At 37.7% G+C, this 18,772-nt stretch overlaps 1 protein-coding gene across 1 annotated transcript in view; it reads left to right on the top strand.

Annotated features, from left to right (window-relative positions):
* Positions 1–12,156, top strand: part of RAB39A (RAB39A, member RAS oncogene family) — a 32,200-nt gene extending 20,044 nt beyond the window's left edge. Inside the window, exon 2 of the mRNA XM_020891363.2 lies at positions 9,392–12,156. Within this exon, the coding sequence (XP_020747022.1) occupies positions 9,392–9,818 (427 nt within the window). The 3' untranslated portion in view covers positions 9,819–12,156. The remainder of the gene's footprint in view (positions 1–9,391) is intronic.
* Positions 12,157–18,772: the final 6,616 nt, after the last annotated feature.

Raw genomic sequence — 18,772 nt, 5'->3', positions numbered from 1 at the left:
CGTTGATGAAAACATGAATTTAGAAAAAGAATAGAAAAGAACAACCTATTCTAATTTGAAAATAAAAGCTGCATAATTTCAGATATAGAATGAAATGAGAAAAGGATAAACACCAACATAAATTATAAAATGTGGAGAGATATACAAAGCCACATGAAATGAAGCAATATTGAGAGAGTCATATGGAAACAGAAGTCACAAAATGGTAGGAGGATTATAACCCAAGAGAAAATGTTCTTTACTTACATTAAATCACATAATGCATTATGTTACATGGAAGATCAAATATCATGAGAAGCTGTCATCATCTCATTTTTGTTCTGCAAAAGGGTGCCAGAAGGTGTCAGAATAAGCACTAGTCTTTTCTATGCTTTCTGGTACCATACCAAATGGAAAATAAGCATCTTTCATTATTACCTTACAGAAACATGGTAAAGCTAGAAACATTTCTCATTAATTTATAAATAAATTATTTGGATTTTCACATGACATGTCTGCCATCTAGAATTAACTACAGAGGACAATTTGAATTACTACCAATTTAAATACAGTAGTTCTTTAGAAAAGGTGAATGATTTCACCTATATGTTTATAGTGTGTGCTGCTATTCAGCCCTCTTCTCCTCTTTGTTATTTGGCCTATTTCATGAATCCCCACTATAAATATCAAAAGCAAATGAACTCTTTTATATTTGCCTCTGTTATTCTCCCATTTGCTTACTATTTGCATGCTGCCTGGGAATAGCCTTACAGAGTCTGAACTTATTAATTCAGTTGTTTATTTATTTACAACTCACAGTAGGCCTCACACATGCCCAGTTTTGTTTTAGACACTAGGATACAATGCACCAAAAAATGAAAAAAATCTTTGCTCTGTGTAGCTTATCTTCTAATGAGGGGAGACAGGCTATAAGCAAATAAGTTGGAAAAATTATATAGACCTTAGAATGGGTTAATCACTACAGAGGAAAATAGAGGATACAAGGTGAATAGAGCATGCTTGGGGGGAGGGTGATAAGAAGGCCTCACTGTCATAAAATGATGATCTGTGGTAAAAGGAAAAAAAGAAAAAGATGGCCACAGGGAAATTAATTCCCATATCCAAAGAGAGAATGTGGCCATTGTGTATTGTCAATATTACATATAGCCTCCAAACCACAAATTTGATTTTTGATGAAAAGACCTTGGAATTATACAAAGAAAGAGAATGTCAGTATTTATATGTATGAAAAAAGATATCCTAAGTTATAAGCCCCAAGTTTCAGAAGTCATCCCTGATAATTCAGATGGTAAAGAATCTGCCTGTAATGCAGGAGACCCTGGTTCAATCCCTGGGTCAGGAAGATTCCCTGGAGAAGGGACCAGCTACCCACTCCAGCATTCTTGCCTGGAGAATTCCATGGACAGAGGAGCTTGGCGGGCTATAGTCCATGGGGTTGCAAAGAGTTGGACACTACTGAAGCGACTTAACACATTTCAGAAGGCAAGAGCAGGGACTATTAAAGTCAGTAATAGTAAGAGGAGTGGGGGAGATGTGTTTTGGTCTCTTGAAAGCAGTCCTAAGGGCCTGGATTACAAGGCAAGTGAAGCAGGTAAATAAAGCATCAACACAATGACTATTCCCAGAAGGGCAATAGAAATGTAATGTCATGGTGAAAAAAGGCACTCCCAAAGCTATTGCATTTGTAGGCTGCTTGCTGCCAACAGCCTTTTGACATCAAAGTACTTCCATCTCCAAATGCCTACTTGGCAATTGGCAAAGCCACAGGAAGGGCATTTCCAGAATGGAACAACTGGCTCATTTTACCCAAGTAAAGTCAGCAAGGGTTCTATGTTTTGTTGCTTTTGTAAGAGGCTAGTGCACATCCTATGAAGTTCATAACATATAAGATCTCATTCGTACTTGGTTGCATTGCCCATATATTAAGTAACTCTATAAATGTAAGCAAACTCCAGTACTCTCAATTTCATTTGTCAATATATATTTCAGGAAAAGAAATTAGAGAGAATGATTAAACAGTTCAATAATGAGACAACCTTTTTCCTTTTCTATTCTAAAATAAATATACATGTTAGAATAAATTTTGAGATGAATAGAGAAAGAAAACATGGTATATACATATAATTGAAACTCATTCAGCTATAAAAAAGAAAAAGAAACCCTGTCATATGCTACAACGTGGATGAATCTGGGGAGCATTATGTATTAATAAGTGAAATTGAGACAGGAGGGAAGTGGGCAGGTCACAATCTTTAAAAACATGACATAATCATTGAGGAGATGACATAAACTGGTTAGAAACCAGCTGGGCCCAAGATTGCAGAAGATTTGACTTCCAGTAGACTTTAAGCCTCATTATATGCTTATTGTTATATAGTAGCATGCTAAATGACATACCCACAGGGGCCATGAAAATTCCCAAACTGACCATAAAAAGACCAAAAAGTGGGCAGTGGTCCAACTCCTGGAAATCCTTGTCCCTTCCCTGAAAGAATTGGAATAATCCTCCTACTTGTTAGAATATGTAATTACCCAGCCCATAAAAACTGACCACCCCATTTATCAGGGCCTCTTGACGTTTAGATGGCCCACACTTCATCTCTGTAGTGTGTATCTGCGAGAATAAACTTGTTTTCACATTACAATGGCCTGCTCTTGAATTCTTCCCTGCCAAGGACCCTTACTTGGTGGCCTGTCTCAGGGACTCACCTGAGACCTGGGACATGACTGTCCTCCCGCTCCCCATTTTCCTGCAGCAAAATAAGCCAGTCACAGAGCGGCAAATACTGCATGATTCCACTTATATGAGGTATCTGCAGAAGTCAGGCTCACAAATGCAGAAAGCAGAATGGTGGTTGTTAGGGGCTGGTCATGAGGGAGAGGGTAGGAAATAAGAAGTTGCTATTCAGTGAGAATGGAAGTTATCACTCATTCAGGATGAAAAAGCTCTAGAGAATCTGTTGTACAACATTGTGCTTATAGTTAACAATACTGTATACTTTAAAGTTGTTAAGAGAGTAAATCTCATGTTTTTTACCACAATTTGTTTTTTAATGAATGAATTTTGGCTTCATAAAACTATGTTGAAAGTTTATGTTTGTAACTTTGTTTTGCATCATTCTTTCCTACAAATTATCTGTAGGCTCTGTCAATCAGATCTTTGGTTGCCAGCAGCAACCTTTAAAACAAAAGCTACTGGAAGCATGTCTGAGTCACAGAGCCTTGATAGGATAGCTGGGGACCAGGCTTGGAATGAACCCAAAGATCCCAGGGTGAAAACCATAGGAGGCCAGTGTGGTTCCCATGATACTGTCATGGGGACCTTTTTTTTGCCTTTTCACCCACTGCCATAAGAAACCCCGAATGGACAGTTGGCAGTCTCAGCTACAAATTCAATAGAAGTGTCACGAGGTTCTCTAGTGAAAGCGTTTCTACCTTGGATGCTAAAACCTTTATATCAGCAGAGTTCAGAGTCACAGAGATTAGAAGCAACAAAAAATTTTAGTGACTCATTAAGTGTAATTGTGAAAGGTACCATCACCCCACTTTGACCCTTTGTTTCCCATACCACAGCATCTTTTTATGGGGAAAAAGTCACCACCTACTATATTCCTCACTAGCTTAGAACATATACATCCTGAGGATCATGCCAAAATTTTACAGGGTGTCAACTCCTGGGCATGAGCATAACTGAATCCTTTTTTTAATTGAAGTAAAGTTGATTTACAGTGTTGTGTTAGTTTCAGGTGTAAAGCAAGGTGATTCAGTTTTTTTATGTTTGGGGGGGGTTTGTGTGTGTGTTCTTTTTCAGATTCTTTTCCGCTTAGGTTATTGTAATGTATATTGAATGTTTTATTTATTTTTGGCTGTGTTGGGCCTTCGTTGCTTTGCCCAGGGTTTCTCTGGTTGTGGCAAGCAGGGGCCACTCTTTGCTGCGGCGCACAGGCTCCTCATTGCAGTGGCTTCTCGTTGCCGAGCACACGCTGTAGGTACGTGGGCTTCCGTAGTTGCAGCACGTGGGTTCAGTAGTTGTGGCACATGGGCTTGGTTGCTCCTCGTCATGTGGAATCTTCCTGGACCGGGGATCGAACCCATGTCCCCTGCATTAGCAGGCAGATTCTTATCCACTGTGCCACCAGGGAAGTTTATCTAAACATCTTTATATATGTATGTGTGTGTATCTGTTAACATAACTGGATCTTAATAACCCATTCCACAGTTTTATAGGTGTATGCCTCTAGGTGATAATGACATAAGATCATTGAATCTTATGGAATCAGCCCATTTCTTCTTCTGTGAACTGAAACCTTTGGTCTGTAGCAAAGTGTGAGATATGACTTTGTATAAGGCATTCCACAAGTTCATGGATGGTGGTGCTAGCATGGCTTGAGTCCACATTAAATGTCTTTTACAGTGAGAACATATCAGTGTCCCTTTTGTGATGGTTTTCCCAGGTAAGCTACCATATTCAAGATGTCATTAACTGCTAGAAAATTGGGTATTAAGCGAAAGTCTATGTTGAGCCTAGTCAGCCTACTACCATGATCACTTTGAGTCCAAAATAGGATAAAAATACTGACTGATGACTGTAAGACAGGACATTTTGTTTAGCTGATTATTAAGAAACTCCTTCACAGAGGAGGCTTTTGGTAAGTATTCACATTGGATACAGTATTTGCATAATCAAGAACCATCCACACATCCCAAACATCCTTATTATCAGTCTTCTGATTTTGTTTTTTCCCACATGCCTAACCTTTAGCCTCTGCTCATGAATTCATGTAGGTCCTTAACATACATCTCTCCATCTCTTTCTCTGGTAAAAGTTCCTCATTATGGAGGAATTTCTCCTTTGGAAGAAATGGAAAGATTTGTCCTTTCCACTATTGAGTGGAATTGACTGATGCCAACATATTATTTAGAACCATCTGTAAGGCAGACTTGAATTTTTTTCCTCTTCAATTATAAGAGAAATCCACATAAGGCCATAGGTTGAGGTAGGTTGAGGCCATAGGCTGCAGAAGGAGACATGCTGGATGTGTGAGCCATGTTGCTCCAGGTCCCCTCAGGTTCCACCCCTATTCCTGCCTGTGTATATGACTTCTGTTTGATGTCATAGTTCCTGCCTATGAATCAGAACACCTAGCTCAGATGAGCACTTGATGAGCACTCATATTGCACAGACAGCTGTTGTTAATCTCTATCAAAGCCAGGTTTTAAGCCAAGAACTATTTCTCAAAAGCATAATAGCTCTTGACAAAGTGGGCATGTCTGTATTCTAAAATGTCATGCCTGTAATTGTCCAGTGGAACCTTCCCCAGGCTGTCTTTAAATCATTTATTCATTCAGTGAGACTTTCAAAGCCCAGAAGGAAGTAGATATAAAATAAGATGCAAAAGATGTTGTTGCTTAAAAAAAAATGTTACTCTTCATTCTTTGCAATTCTTGGATTCTTTACAGGAAGACCTATCTACCTAGTTCTTTTAGGGTTTATTCCCTGCCTCCTTAAAACACCTTTAAGACATTCTGAACACCTAGGTATCTCAACCCAAGAGAATAACTTCCAGAGAGAGATAGATGCCCCCTCATCATCTCTGTAAGACCTGGCTCTTAAGTTCTATTTTTCAATCTTGAGGCCTGTCTCTCCCCCTAAATAATTGACAGCAGGGATACTCAATTATTTTAGGGAAAACCCTACCTCTTAGGACAACTAATTCTGAGTTTGAATCCTAACTATATCAGAATTCTAAATCTAATATCCAGACACAAACTGGAGATCAAGTTATTATATTGAAAAAGGCAGGTTTCCTATTGAGGCCTTTTATTTCAACTAATTATTAATAAGGGCTGTTTTATAGAATATGTTACATATATTTTGCTTTTATTTTATTCTATAGAATGATTTGCTAACTGTATTCCAAATATGTTTTCAAAATTAAATATAGAATACGAGAATATGTAGCATTTCCTACAGTGTAAGACCTGCCTCTGCTTAACAGACAAGCACTTCAGTGTTGAGGTTTTTTTAATTAATTAATTTTTTTTAATTGGAGGCTAATTATTTTACAATATTGTGGTGGTTTTTGCCATACATTGACAGGAATCAGCCACAGGTGCACGTGTCCCCCGATCCTGAACAGTGCTGAGTTTTTAACCACAAAATCATGTTGGTTTGGGCTTCCCTGGTGGCTCAAAGAATCCACATGCTCATGCAGGAGACATGGGTTTGATCCCTGACCCAAGAAGATCCCACGTGCTGTAAAGCAACTAAGCCTGCGTGCCACAACTGTTGAGCCTGTGCTCTGGAGCCCAAGAGCTGCAGCTTCTGAACCCACATGCCCCAACTACTGAAGCCCACGTACCCTAGAGTCCATGCTCAGCAACAAGATAAACCACCACAACAAGGAGCCCATGCACCGCCCCAGTCCCGACTTGCTGCAACTAGAGAAAGCCACATGCAGGAACAAAACCCAGTGGAGTCAAGAGTAAATAATAAAAATAAATAAAATTGTTTTTAAAAGACATATTATTTTTAGTTATACTGGTAGTAAATTAATTGGTGAAGGGGGAGTAATACAAACTTGGTTCTGAGTAAGTGGAAGCTTTCAGTCTAATATCAGCCTTATTTAGGTTTCCCTTAAGACACTATGTGCTAAGTCGCTTCAGTTGTGGCCGACTCTCTGTGATGCTATGGACCTTGACCTGCCTGGCTCCACTGTCCATGGGATTCTCCAGGCAAGAGTACTGGAGTGGATAGCCATTCCCTCCTCCAGGAAATCTTCCAGACCCAGAGATCAAAACCCTGTCTCTTAGGTATCCTGCATTGGCAGGTGGGTTCTTTACCACTAGCGCCACCTGGGGAGCCCTGCACATCTGCCTAAATTCCAGCGTGTATAGATGAGTAGCAAAACAATAACACATTCGTTATCCCTCAAAAGTAAGAAAGAATAGCAACAACTTAAATGAACTGCATTATTCATAGCCTGTCAGTGACAGTAGGAGTGTGCGTCCCAGGTTACGCTAGTGGTAAAGAGCCCACCTACAAATGCAGGCGTTGCAGGTTCAGTCCTTGAGTGTGGAAGATCCCCTGGAGAAGGGTATGGCAACCTACCCCAGTATTCTTGCCTGAGGAATCCAGTGGACAGAGGAGCCAGGTGGACTGCAATCCGTAGGGTTGCAAGAGTTGGACATGACTGAAGCAACTTAGCACTCACATAATGATAGGGAGAGTTTTTCCTTACTGTCTCCAGCAGTGTGGTACGGTAGTCCCTGAAAGAGTTTTTTTTTAAGCAGTCACTAAGAGCCTCTCTATAAGGAATTCCAAGGAGAAGGGCAGGCAGGAGATATGTGGAGGTGAGGTAATCTTTCTTCAACAAATTGTACTTGTGGTATCCAGACAGTGAACTGAGCTGTGATTTCAGCAATAAGGATAAAGAAGGTATGTAAAGTTACTGACCCTTCACAAATATCTTTGGTGCCTCAGGCAAGTAACAGGAACACTTGCTTAAGGATGATCTAAATGCTTAAGATCACTGACAACTTGGGTAATTCCCTAACAGTGCCGTGTTTAGGACTCCATGCTTCCACTTCAGGAGTCCCAGGTGTGATCCCTGGTCAGGAAACTAAGGACTTTCCAGGTGGCTCAATGGTAAAGAATCTACCTGCCAAGCAGGAGACACAGGCTCAATCCCTGGATCAGGAAGATCCCCTGGAGAAGGAAATGGCAACCCACTCCAGTATTCTTGCCTGGGAAATCCTATGGACAGAGGGGCCTGGCCTGGCCACAGTCCGTGGGGTTGCAGAGTCACACACAACTTAACAACTAAACCACCACCACCCCCAGGGAACTAAGATTCTGCAAGCCACATGGCTTGACCAAAAAAAAAAAAAAAAAAAAAAAATCACTGACAACTTGGAAGCTGAGACACTTATGTGATCTCTGGCTTATACAACATTTAACACATTCCCTCTCCAATAAGATTAATTAATCCAATATAGCAAATATTAAAGTATATCCATCACTTGTCAGGCAGTTGTTAGATACATAAATAGAATATGTGTAGCCCTAAAGAAGGAACATATTTGTTGGTATGTCTTCATTAAATTGAAGACATACCAACAAATCCAATCAATACATTATGAAAATTGATAAATAATGGCAGTATGCCAAAGGTTCAATGGCGTTACTAGAGAAATATCTAAGAGAGGATACCTAAGAGAAATACCTAAGAGAGGAGGAGAAGACAGTGTCATGGAAGGCTTTTTATATGATAGGATTTTTTAACTGACTCTGTAAAGAAGAATGGGAGTTTGCTAGGCAAAGAAAAGTGTAGAAGACATTCTAGGTGGAGAAAACAACATACATAAAGGCAAAAAATATAAAATAGTATGGTCTTGCCATCTTGCGTCTTGATTTAGTCAGGAAACAAATAGCACACTTGAAACGTTAACTGAAACGAATTTAATGAAGATGACTATTTCCAGAAATGTGGGCCAAGTCAAGGGCACCAGCAAAGAATGGTGAAGCATTCAGTGGGAAGCTATAATGACCTGGCCAGAAGGGGCCGGGAAGGGGAATGAGACCGCCAGAACCTGCTGAGAGGCATCACCGTGGGAGAGGGACTGCCCAACAGCAACGTCAACCAGAAGCAGAAGAAAACAACCACTACCAAATCCCAGCCTGGCAGAGACAAAGGGAGGGGTAAATACCCTGTCCTCCCTTTCCTCCAGTCTCCAGCAGGCCCCCCTCCCACTAGCTGAACCCCACTGCAGCCCAGAGGGCAAAGGGGTTTAAGAAAGCTTCTGTAAAGATTGGCTTTCTGAGGCCAGGAGAGCAGAGACTAGACCCGCGGAGGCAAACAATCATCAGTACATACATCTCAGATTCATATCCCGTGTCTGAACAACTGCCTGCTTCTTGAACAGGTATAACTAACCCAGGACTAAACCTCTAACTGACATGACAAGTTGGCCCTCGTTTCTTCTTCCTTGACTGACATAAGGAGTAGCTTGTTGACCTAAATGATAGGAGAAGATTCTCAAGATCATTATAACTTCTGCCCTGAAGCAAAACTTTCTGTGTACATACTTTTAATCACAGTAATGTGATAATTATCCTATCAGACATTTAAAAATAAAAGTAATCCTGAGTATCAGATGACATATACATGCTTATTGATCTATCTGAAAATATCTAATATTGTCAGTAGATGAAACTGGCTTGCATATTAGTTTCATAGAATTTTTTTTGTGCACTTAAGACACTTCGTATTTGATTTATAAACTCTAGTTAAATCACATTTAAAGTATCTTCAGATTTTGTTATGGTGCTACGTTGCTTGAAATAGAACAAGTTGTCCTTTTACAACCTTTTTTTCTATTTATTTTTCAGATCAATAACTCGATCTTACTACCGCAACTCGGTTGGTGGATTTTTAGTATTTGACATTACTAACCGACGATCTTTTGAACACGTGAAAGATTGGCTGGAAGAAGCAAAAATGCACGTACAGCCATTTCAGATTGTGTTTCTGCTAGTGGGACATAAATGTGATTTAGCTTCACAACGTCAAGTTACAAGGGAAGAAGCTGAAAAACTGTCAGCAGACTGTGGTATGAAGTATATAGAAACCTCAGCAAAAGATGCTACGAATGTTGAGGAATCCTTCACTATCTTGACAAGAGACATATATGAACTTATTAAAAGGGGGGAGATTTGTATTCAGGATGGCTGGGAAGGGGTTAAAAGTGGTTTCGTTCCAAATACTGTGCATTCTTCTGAGGAAGCAGTAAAGCCCAGGAAAGAGTGCTTCTGCTGACTTCAAACATGCCAAAGAATTAAGAACAGATTGGGTGTCATTTCAGGATAAATACCAACATTAACAACAGAATGATATGATGGAAGCATTTTAAAAAGTTATAAACCCATGCTAATGCTGTTTTGTAAGGTATTTAATTCAGAGCAATATGCTTACTTGTTAAACTACCAGATTGGTATTTTGCTAAATTATCAAGCAAAGCAGACAACATTTTCTGAAAACTAGAGTGTCTGCATAATTGCCTTCATTCTCATTTTGTTAGCATATAACTGACCATAATATCCAAATATGTCAATATTACTCGTCTTTCTTGATAGTTTGAAATGGATGTTTTATGCACACATATACTCTATTGAAAAGGTTTTATCAGGAATTACATTCTCTAGCATTAATTAATATTAAATAGTAAAGTGGATTTAAAAGTGCACTGTTCATTTACAAAGTAAACAATCTCAGAGTTATTAACTAGGCCTAAAATAACAATTTCTTGCTTAAGGTAGCAGGTTTGTAAGCATTCTCTGAAATGCTGAACATGAAAACATAAATCTTATATTAATTTTTGTTCTCTGATTTATTGCTCCTGAAAATTTTATGTTTTATAGAGACATCTAAGGGTCTCAGCAAAATATTTTACTATAAATATTTGTAAAAATCAAAATGAAGGATCACTATCAGCAAATGTTTTGTTTTTATAGTATATGGTCCTTAATCAGATAAGAAAAATGAATTTATATACTGACAACAGTTTCAAAGAAAGTAAATCCAACCTACCTTGAGCTATTGTCAAAATTATCAATAGGTAAGTGTAGAATATTTTTAATAATTGCTTTTTATGTTCAAGTGAATTTCCAAATTTCCCCATTTTCAATACAAGGAAAGTGTAGGAAATAGTTTTCTGGGCAAGGAAAATTGGCTAGATGTTTGAAATAGCATTCAAATTCTATTTTAAAATATCATCAGTAAAAGTAAAAATAAAATAATGAGTTAAGGCTATAAGATAATGTTTGAGTTTCCTAATTTTTAACTTGTTGATTAAATTCCCCTCCTGGAAGGGACATTTTTATGACAATGTCAAATATTTTATAATATACATTTCTATTCTGTTCTGTAAACCATTCTTGATCACAAAGAAAGTGCTTTTTGGAATCATAAGGTCTTTACTGTTTAACTGTAGTTGCTTCATTTGTTTGAAAACCAAATTTGTATAGTACAAAGAATATTTAATAAGAAATCAGAAAACCTGGTTCTAAACTTGCCTTTGCTTTCCAGTATTCATACATGAGTAAGTAACTTAACCTCTATTAGTTTTCTCACCTGTAAAACAAGGCTAATGGCCTCATTAATTGTATTTCATGAAATTATTTTGGGAATCCAGTGAATCATGTAGAAAAGCTTTGTAAATGGAGAAAGAATTATACAAATGTGAGATCAATATCAACTGCTGATGGGCATACTATTATATTTACAGTGGATGAGAATTTTTACAGTGGATGAGAATTTTTCCCATGTTCTTTTCCTTCACTCCCACACAGAAGGAGCAAAGAAGGTATATGCTTTCATGGACCTGGTGCAGTTCTTGGTTTGATGTATTTCTGTAGACTGTTACCCTGAAACTTCGCTCCTCTAGAGTGGAAATGATAGGCAAGAAAATCCCACAAGATTTAATTCAATCAAAAGTCATGTTTGAATGTGTTTTTTGTGCCTCTTTGATTGTTTAAATACTAGTACCTTTCTAGGTTAATGTAAGTATTTTTATAGTGCCTGTAGAGACTATAAATGATACCATCGCTATAATTTTTTTGAATATATTGACAATGTTTTCTTGATATCCTTGGATTAATTTTACTTGAGTAAGTTCAAACTTTAACTGGCCAGATAAGACAATACTGTCACCCCAAATGTGAAGTAGTCTGTTTTTATTGTTACAATTTAAAATCTTATAATTTTCCATCAGTTCAAAGTAACATAAGCTCACATAGTGAATACTTAATAGTAGTTTAAAGTACAGTTATTTGTGGCTACTCGTAAAGTTAAACAGCTAAAATATAAAATGTGATTTAACTTTCAGTGGATACCCTTTGTAATACTAATGTTGGGATAGCACTCATGTTTGGTCAAAGGGTATGATGTGTTCCAAGATTTAGAATCGAATTAAGGAATCAAAAGAAACAAATGGGAATGCAGGGCCCCATAAAGCTGACACTTAGCAGAATCACACATGAGCAGAAGCAAGCATCGAAGCGTAATCCTTACATCTTGGTTGGTATTCTTTCCATAATCATGCTGTGCCAGGGTGTGTGTGTGTGTCGAATAAAAGGGGAAATGTTATCTAACTGAATCCACAAAGTCTAAAATTGGGCTAAATCATTATATTATAGAGGAGCTGAAATTTTTGAGTTCTTATACCAGATTGTCAAGTATCTTTATAACCTTAGCCAGATACCTTTATTTATTTATCTGCCTATCTCCCTATACATGTAAGTAACTGACCTATTTTCTTACACATCATTATGTAGCATGTGGGTAATAATGCCAATGTAGTAAAGATATTAGCTCCAGGCAAAATATTTTGACTAAGGTTCTTAGAAATCAAAAATACTTGATAATATTTATATTTAATCCTTACTTAAATTAAAATCTTTAAAATGAACAATGTAGCTAATTTAATAATTAGCTAATTATTAAATATTTTAAATGTGATTAAAAAGAAGTGAAAAACTATCCATTCATGTAACAAATTTGTCCCTGACAGAAATTGCTCATCTTGAGTATTATTAACACTTTCAGGCCATGTAGTGATATGTTTCATTAAATGGTAAGCTTAAGCCAAAATGATGATGTAATTGGAGTGTGGAGTGTGTAAATGTACACGGTAGTAGCAAACAAGAGTTTTTGAGACTGGAAACTTGAGAGTTTACTCTAGGTTTTCCAAAGCTTCAAAGCAGTTTCAGTTTGGTTGGTTGGTTGGTTAGTTGGTTTGGTTTGGTAGCAACCAAAGCAGTCGTTTCTATTATTGTTCAGAAAACTTCGGCAGTCTTTTCATCCAACTTTACATCATGAAAAAACTGAATCTATGGATTAATAAAATCATCTTAGTGCTGCTTTTGTCAGATTTTATATTGCCATTGGTTAAATTAAGAACCAGGCTTCAGGCTTCCTCGGTGGTCTAGTCGGGTTAAAAGTCTCCCTTGCAGTGCAGGGCACACGGTTCCATCCCTGGTCTGGGAGGATCCCACATGCCGCAGGGCAGCTAAGCCCATGTGCCACAGCTACTGAACCCGCGCTCTAGAACCCGCGAGCCGCAATCACTGAGCACAACTCCTCCACTTCTGAGGCCCTTGCGTCCTAGAGCCGGTGCCCACAAGAGAGCCACCAAAATGAGAAGCCTGCACACAGCAGCTGGAGAGGAGCCCCTGCTCACCGCGACTAGAGAAGGCTTCATGCATGGTAATGAAGACCTAGCAAGCCAAAAATAAATACATAAATGAAATTATGAAAAGAACACGGTGTCCTTTGACTTTGTGAAATAAAATCCACAGTTATGGCAAGATAAGAAATATCTAAACAGAAGAATTCTTCTCTGCCCTTTGGCCTCCTCTCTCCCCCACTGTGCATCAACCAAATCTCTCTCATCAGCAGGAATACCTGCTCAATCATTCAGAGCACCATTGGCCTAGCATCAAAAAGACAACTCTTTGGAAGGTAACATTCTTTCTTGGTCTTGTAAAGGATCACATAACCCACCACGATGACACTTAGACCTGGATTATGTAAACTGTCACTAATATGTCATTTGATGTACAGCCTTCTGTCAAAAAACTTTTATAAACTGTGCCTTGACTTATAACAGGTGGAATAGTTCTCAGAGCTTTCTGAGATACTCTTCCCAGGTTTTATTTCTCAAATTCGGCTCAAATAAAATTCTACAATTCTTTCTTAGGTCGTTTCTTCTACAACTTAAAAGAGTGCACTCTATTTCCTTAGTTACGACATAGAAGCATTCAAAAGACTAAAGACCTGTTTGATAAGCTAACTCATTTTTTTCCCCTGTAACTGCCTGGAGCGATTCAGTTGGAAATGCAAAGGAAATCTTTAAGAAAAAAACAATGAAAGACTATGAAGGCTTTAAAGTTAGATTCTTAGTATTTTAAAATAGTAGAATGCATTTCCAATCAGAACATACTTTTGGATATTCCACAGCTGATAAACAACCATCTCTGCTTCAGAATCTTTCTAAATTCCAGTTTTCTCACTAAACTTTCCTGAGCAACTGATCTTAAAATAACTAACAAACTGTTCTACTAAACCTGAGTGAACTGCTACATGACTTGGTATTTCCAAAATCTTAATAACATGTGAGTGATGAGCTGTGACAATCTAATCAATTACTATACAATCTAATTCACATCATTATGATATAAAATAAATATAAAAGAAAAAATTTAAAGATATTAAAAAACTGGTGTTCCTTGTTGTTATGTCTCTGGGTAAATTTTTCATCATTTTTTAAATAGTGCCTAAAACATTATCTATGTGGCATTCAGTGACTATTAATTGATGATTATTATGCTAAGTTAATCCTATTTAATATGGGATCCGTATATTTAGTTTTAGTTTATATATTCCATGGAGGAACAAACATGTTTTGCAACAATTTCTCTTGCAGTTTTTTTCAGAATGACAGCAAACGGAAGAAAGATATGGCATAAAGTTCTTGAAGTATGTTATTTGATTTTAAATAATGAATAAAAGGAATGAGAATGAGAACTCATTGTCACATGATTGTTACATTATCTGTTTTTAGTGCGCCATCTTTAGCGGTGCTTTTGAAGCAGAAACTACTAAATACGTGTGTGTATTTATTCACAAGTAAGGTATGAATAAGAATTCGAGATCTGAAATCTCTTATATATTACATAATACCTTGGTGGAGTGTGGGGCAGAACAGTATAATCAAGCATTAACATATATGCAGCAAAATGTATGGATATTCACACTAAAAAGACAAGTTTATCAATAACCAGATCAGATCAAATTTTTGCTGCCAAATGAATTATCAGAAGAATTTCAGGTTTTCAGAGCATTTTGGATTTCAGAATTGCAGAAAAGAGAACATGATCATCTACCTTGCTTTAACAGATATTTCAGAATTTGTGACTTTTTTATAGTTGGTTCATCTTTATCATGCTTCAGCCTCACACTGGCAGGAACTTATTAGATTTTGAATTGAGCTGTTAAGCCACACAAAATTTTCTTAACTTCAGCATACATAAACAGTTACACATGTAAAATATTTACAACAATGATTGGCACATAGTAAGCACTTGATAAATGTCATCTATAATTTTTATTTTATTTTTAGGATAATTCTTTTAACTACAAGCTTGCCATGAAGCCAGTTTTAATCCCTGTGATGTGCCAGGAACTAATTGTTAATAATGGCTATCTTACTGGTCTGATTCTTGGAGTCAGGGAAGAACACTATAACAGGGATTGTTGGTGATCCCTAGCAGCATCTGACCGGATGGACAGGTGCTTGAATGAGCATAGGCCATCCTGTCTCTATAGCAATTCTGGGAAATCGTCACCAGTAACAGTTAGTGCACATGCGCTATGTGCTAAGAACTGTGTAGGTCAAAAGATTGGACTTCTTAGTTATATATAAAATGGTTATCAGCATTGTTTTTTAAAAGGTATTTTGGCAACAGCTTTATTAACATAGTTTACATACAAAACCCACTTAAGATGTACAGTTAAATGGTTTTTAATACACTCAAAGTTGTGCAGTCATCACTGCAATCAGTTTCAGAACATTTGTGTCACCTGAAAAAGGAAATTCTGTACTGTCTAGCTGTCACTCCCAGTACCCTCCCCACCCCACACTATCAAAGTCCTAAACAAACACTAATCTACTTTGTGTCCCTATATTGCCCATTTCATATAAATGGAATCGTATAATATGTGGTCTTTGATGACTGACTTATTTCAATTAGCATAATGTTTCTAAGGTAATACCATCATTTTGGGCTTCCCTGATGACTAGACTGTAAAGAATCCGCCTGCAATGCAGGAAACCTGGGTTTGATCCCTGGGTAAGGAAGATGCCCTAGAGAAGGAAATGGCAGCCCACTCCAGTATTCCTTCCTGGAGAATTCCATGGACAGAGGAGCCTGGTGGGCTGTGGAGTCGCACACAGTCAGACAGACTTGACTGAGCGACAAACACACACACATTTTAACAGAAGTGTTCCCATTATGTAATGGATACTAGCTGCTGCTGCTAAGTCGCTTCAATCGTGTCCGACTCTGTGCAACCCCGTGGATGGCAGCCCACCAGGCTCCGCCGTCCCTGGGACTCTCCAGGCAAGAATACTGGAGTGGGTTGCCATTTCCTCCAATGCATGAAAATGAAAAGTGAAAGTGAAGTCACTCAGTCGAGTCCAACTGTTAGTGACCCCATGGACTGCAGCCCACCAGGCTCCTCCTTCCATGGGATTTTCCAGGCAAGAGCACTGGAGTGGGGTGCCATTGCCTTCTCCGGAATACTAGCTAATTGTATAAAATTTGAAAAATATAGAAAAATAGAGTGGTGACAGGAGAATCACTGTTAGACTCATCTCTGAAAATAATTATGTCAATATTTAATATATTCCTTCTTAGTAATGTAAAAAGAAATATATATATATAATAAGAAGGGAGATACATAAAGTAGAAAGTGAAAGACTCCTTTTATCCTAAGCCAGTTCCATTCTCCTTGGAGAGAAAAAACTGTTCACAATTTTATGTGTATCCTTCATGTCATTTTCTTATGTATTTACCCATGCTGTCCACACACATACAGTGGAGGAGGGACTACATAAATGAAATTTGGTTATATTATTCTGTAACTTGCTTTTTACACATAATAAGGATCTTGGAAATCTCTTTCTGTTGACATACATTGATTTTTCTCTTTGACAGCTTCATAGAGTACCACAATATAAAGGGAGATACCATATCTACTTTTAATAGTAGAAATTTATACTACTTCCAATTTTTGTACTATAAATAATGTTACAATGAACATATTAGTGAACATATTTTGGTGCAAATGTGTGGATAATTTATATGATAGATTCCTAAAAGTGTCTTTGCTGGGTCAAAGGGCATTGCACATTTTTCAGTAACTTGCCAAATTTCATTTAAAAAGAAGTCAATGATAGTCTCAAAAAAGAAAATAAAACATCTGTTGGTAATTCCCTGAAAGCAGTGGTTTGGACTCAGCACTTCCACTGCAAGGGCCTGGGTTCAGTCCCTGGTTGGGGAACTAAGATCCCACAAGCTGCATGGCACAGCCAAAAAAATTTGTTCCCCTCACATCTTCATTAATACTAAATGCTGGAAAGTTTTTTTTTTTTTTCTTATTTTAATTTGCATTTTTCTGTCCTGAGGCTGAGCAGCCTTCATAAATTTATTGATCATTGATTTTTTCTTTGGTGAATTGCCTACTGATAATCTTTTTCAATTGGATTTTTAGAATTTTTCTTACTGTTTTTTAAGTAAAGGTTTCTATCGTACAGATGGAAATTATTTGTTTTTAATTGATTTTGGCTGCTCTGGGTCTCCACTGTCGCACAGACTTCTCTAGCTGCAGGGCATGGGCTTAGCTACAGTATGTGGGCTCTTAGTTCCCGAGCCAGGGATGGAACCTGAACCCCCTGCACTGGGAGCACAGAGCCTAATCCTGGCCCACCAGAGAAGTCCCTTGTTCTGTGTGTTGAAGTTACCGTCTTCCAACCAGTTACTACTTGCTTGTGGTATCTTTTGTTGTAAAATTTCTGTTTTCTTTTGTGTTTTCTAGGATTTCTGTCTTGGGTAGGAATTTCTTCCCTGACCCAAAATTATAAAATACTCTCCTACACTTTGCTTTTGATGTTTATTCTTTTACATATCAGAACTTACCAATACATGATAGTATGACATAGGAATTTATTTCTGTATATTTAGTTTAAATAATCCATTGTTCCAATGTCATTCCTTCCTTTGTCCAAACATTTGAATTGCCATCTTTATCACATAGATTTATATTTCTACATTTTAGCACTGTCTGTGTCTATACAAAATTTGTTTCCAGACTTCAGTCCCATTGATTATTGTTCTACTGTTGAGCTAATACCACATTTTCAGTTACTGAATTTCAAAAATAATAGGTGTCACAATGACTAAATCAGTTGCTCTGTCCTTCCCAGATCCACCAACATCCAGGTTACTGTTTTGCACTGAAAAGAACCAGGGCTCTTTTATGACATGCCTGATTCTTGGTCTGGAGTGTGAAATGAACAAAATGACCCTGGGTATCTTGTCACATCAGAAAGTAAAAAAGCTATCAAAAAATACTATGGACATAGCAAAAGGACTTAGAAGCAAATCTGAAGAGGCTAAAACTGGGACAATATGAGCATCACGATGAATAACAGTCTAGTAAAATATTTTAAAATCTGTGAATTAAATTGATAGAAAAACTCAATGTATAATGAAAGGAGTCACTCATATTTCTATTTTGTGATTCCCAGACCCATGTACTCAGGATATAGGGAAACTATGGCATATAATGATCCCTGATTTGGCATGCTGCAGTCCATGGGGTCGCAAAGAGTAGGACACAACTGAGCAACTGAACTGAACAGATTCAAAGCGTATACTACATTCTTTAATATTGAACCTCATCCTTTTATCTACTGTATGACTCTGTAACTGGGTCTTCAGTAAAGCCATTTTACCTTTCAATTTGCCCAACTGCTTCTGGGTAATGAGGTAAGCAGGGAGACCAAATAATTCTATAAGCATGAATCCAGTGCTGTACTTCCTTTGCTATGATGTTAGTTCCTTGATTAGACCCAAAGCTATAAGGGAATATTTTGAGTTAAAGTATGGCCATGAAGCCAAAAGCATTGCAGACATTGAAGGTGAAACCAT

Source organism: Odocoileus virginianus, chromosome 10 (genome assembly GCF_023699985.2).
Source record: "Odocoileus virginianus isolate 20LAN1187 ecotype Illinois chromosome 10, Ovbor_1.2, whole genome shotgun sequence".
NCBI classification, from domain to species: domain Eukaryota; kingdom Metazoa; phylum Chordata; class Mammalia; order Artiodactyla; family Cervidae; genus Odocoileus; species Odocoileus virginianus.
The sequence above is the reverse complement of the archived record's forward strand: the minus strand, read 5'-3'. Positions and strand labels throughout refer to the sequence as shown.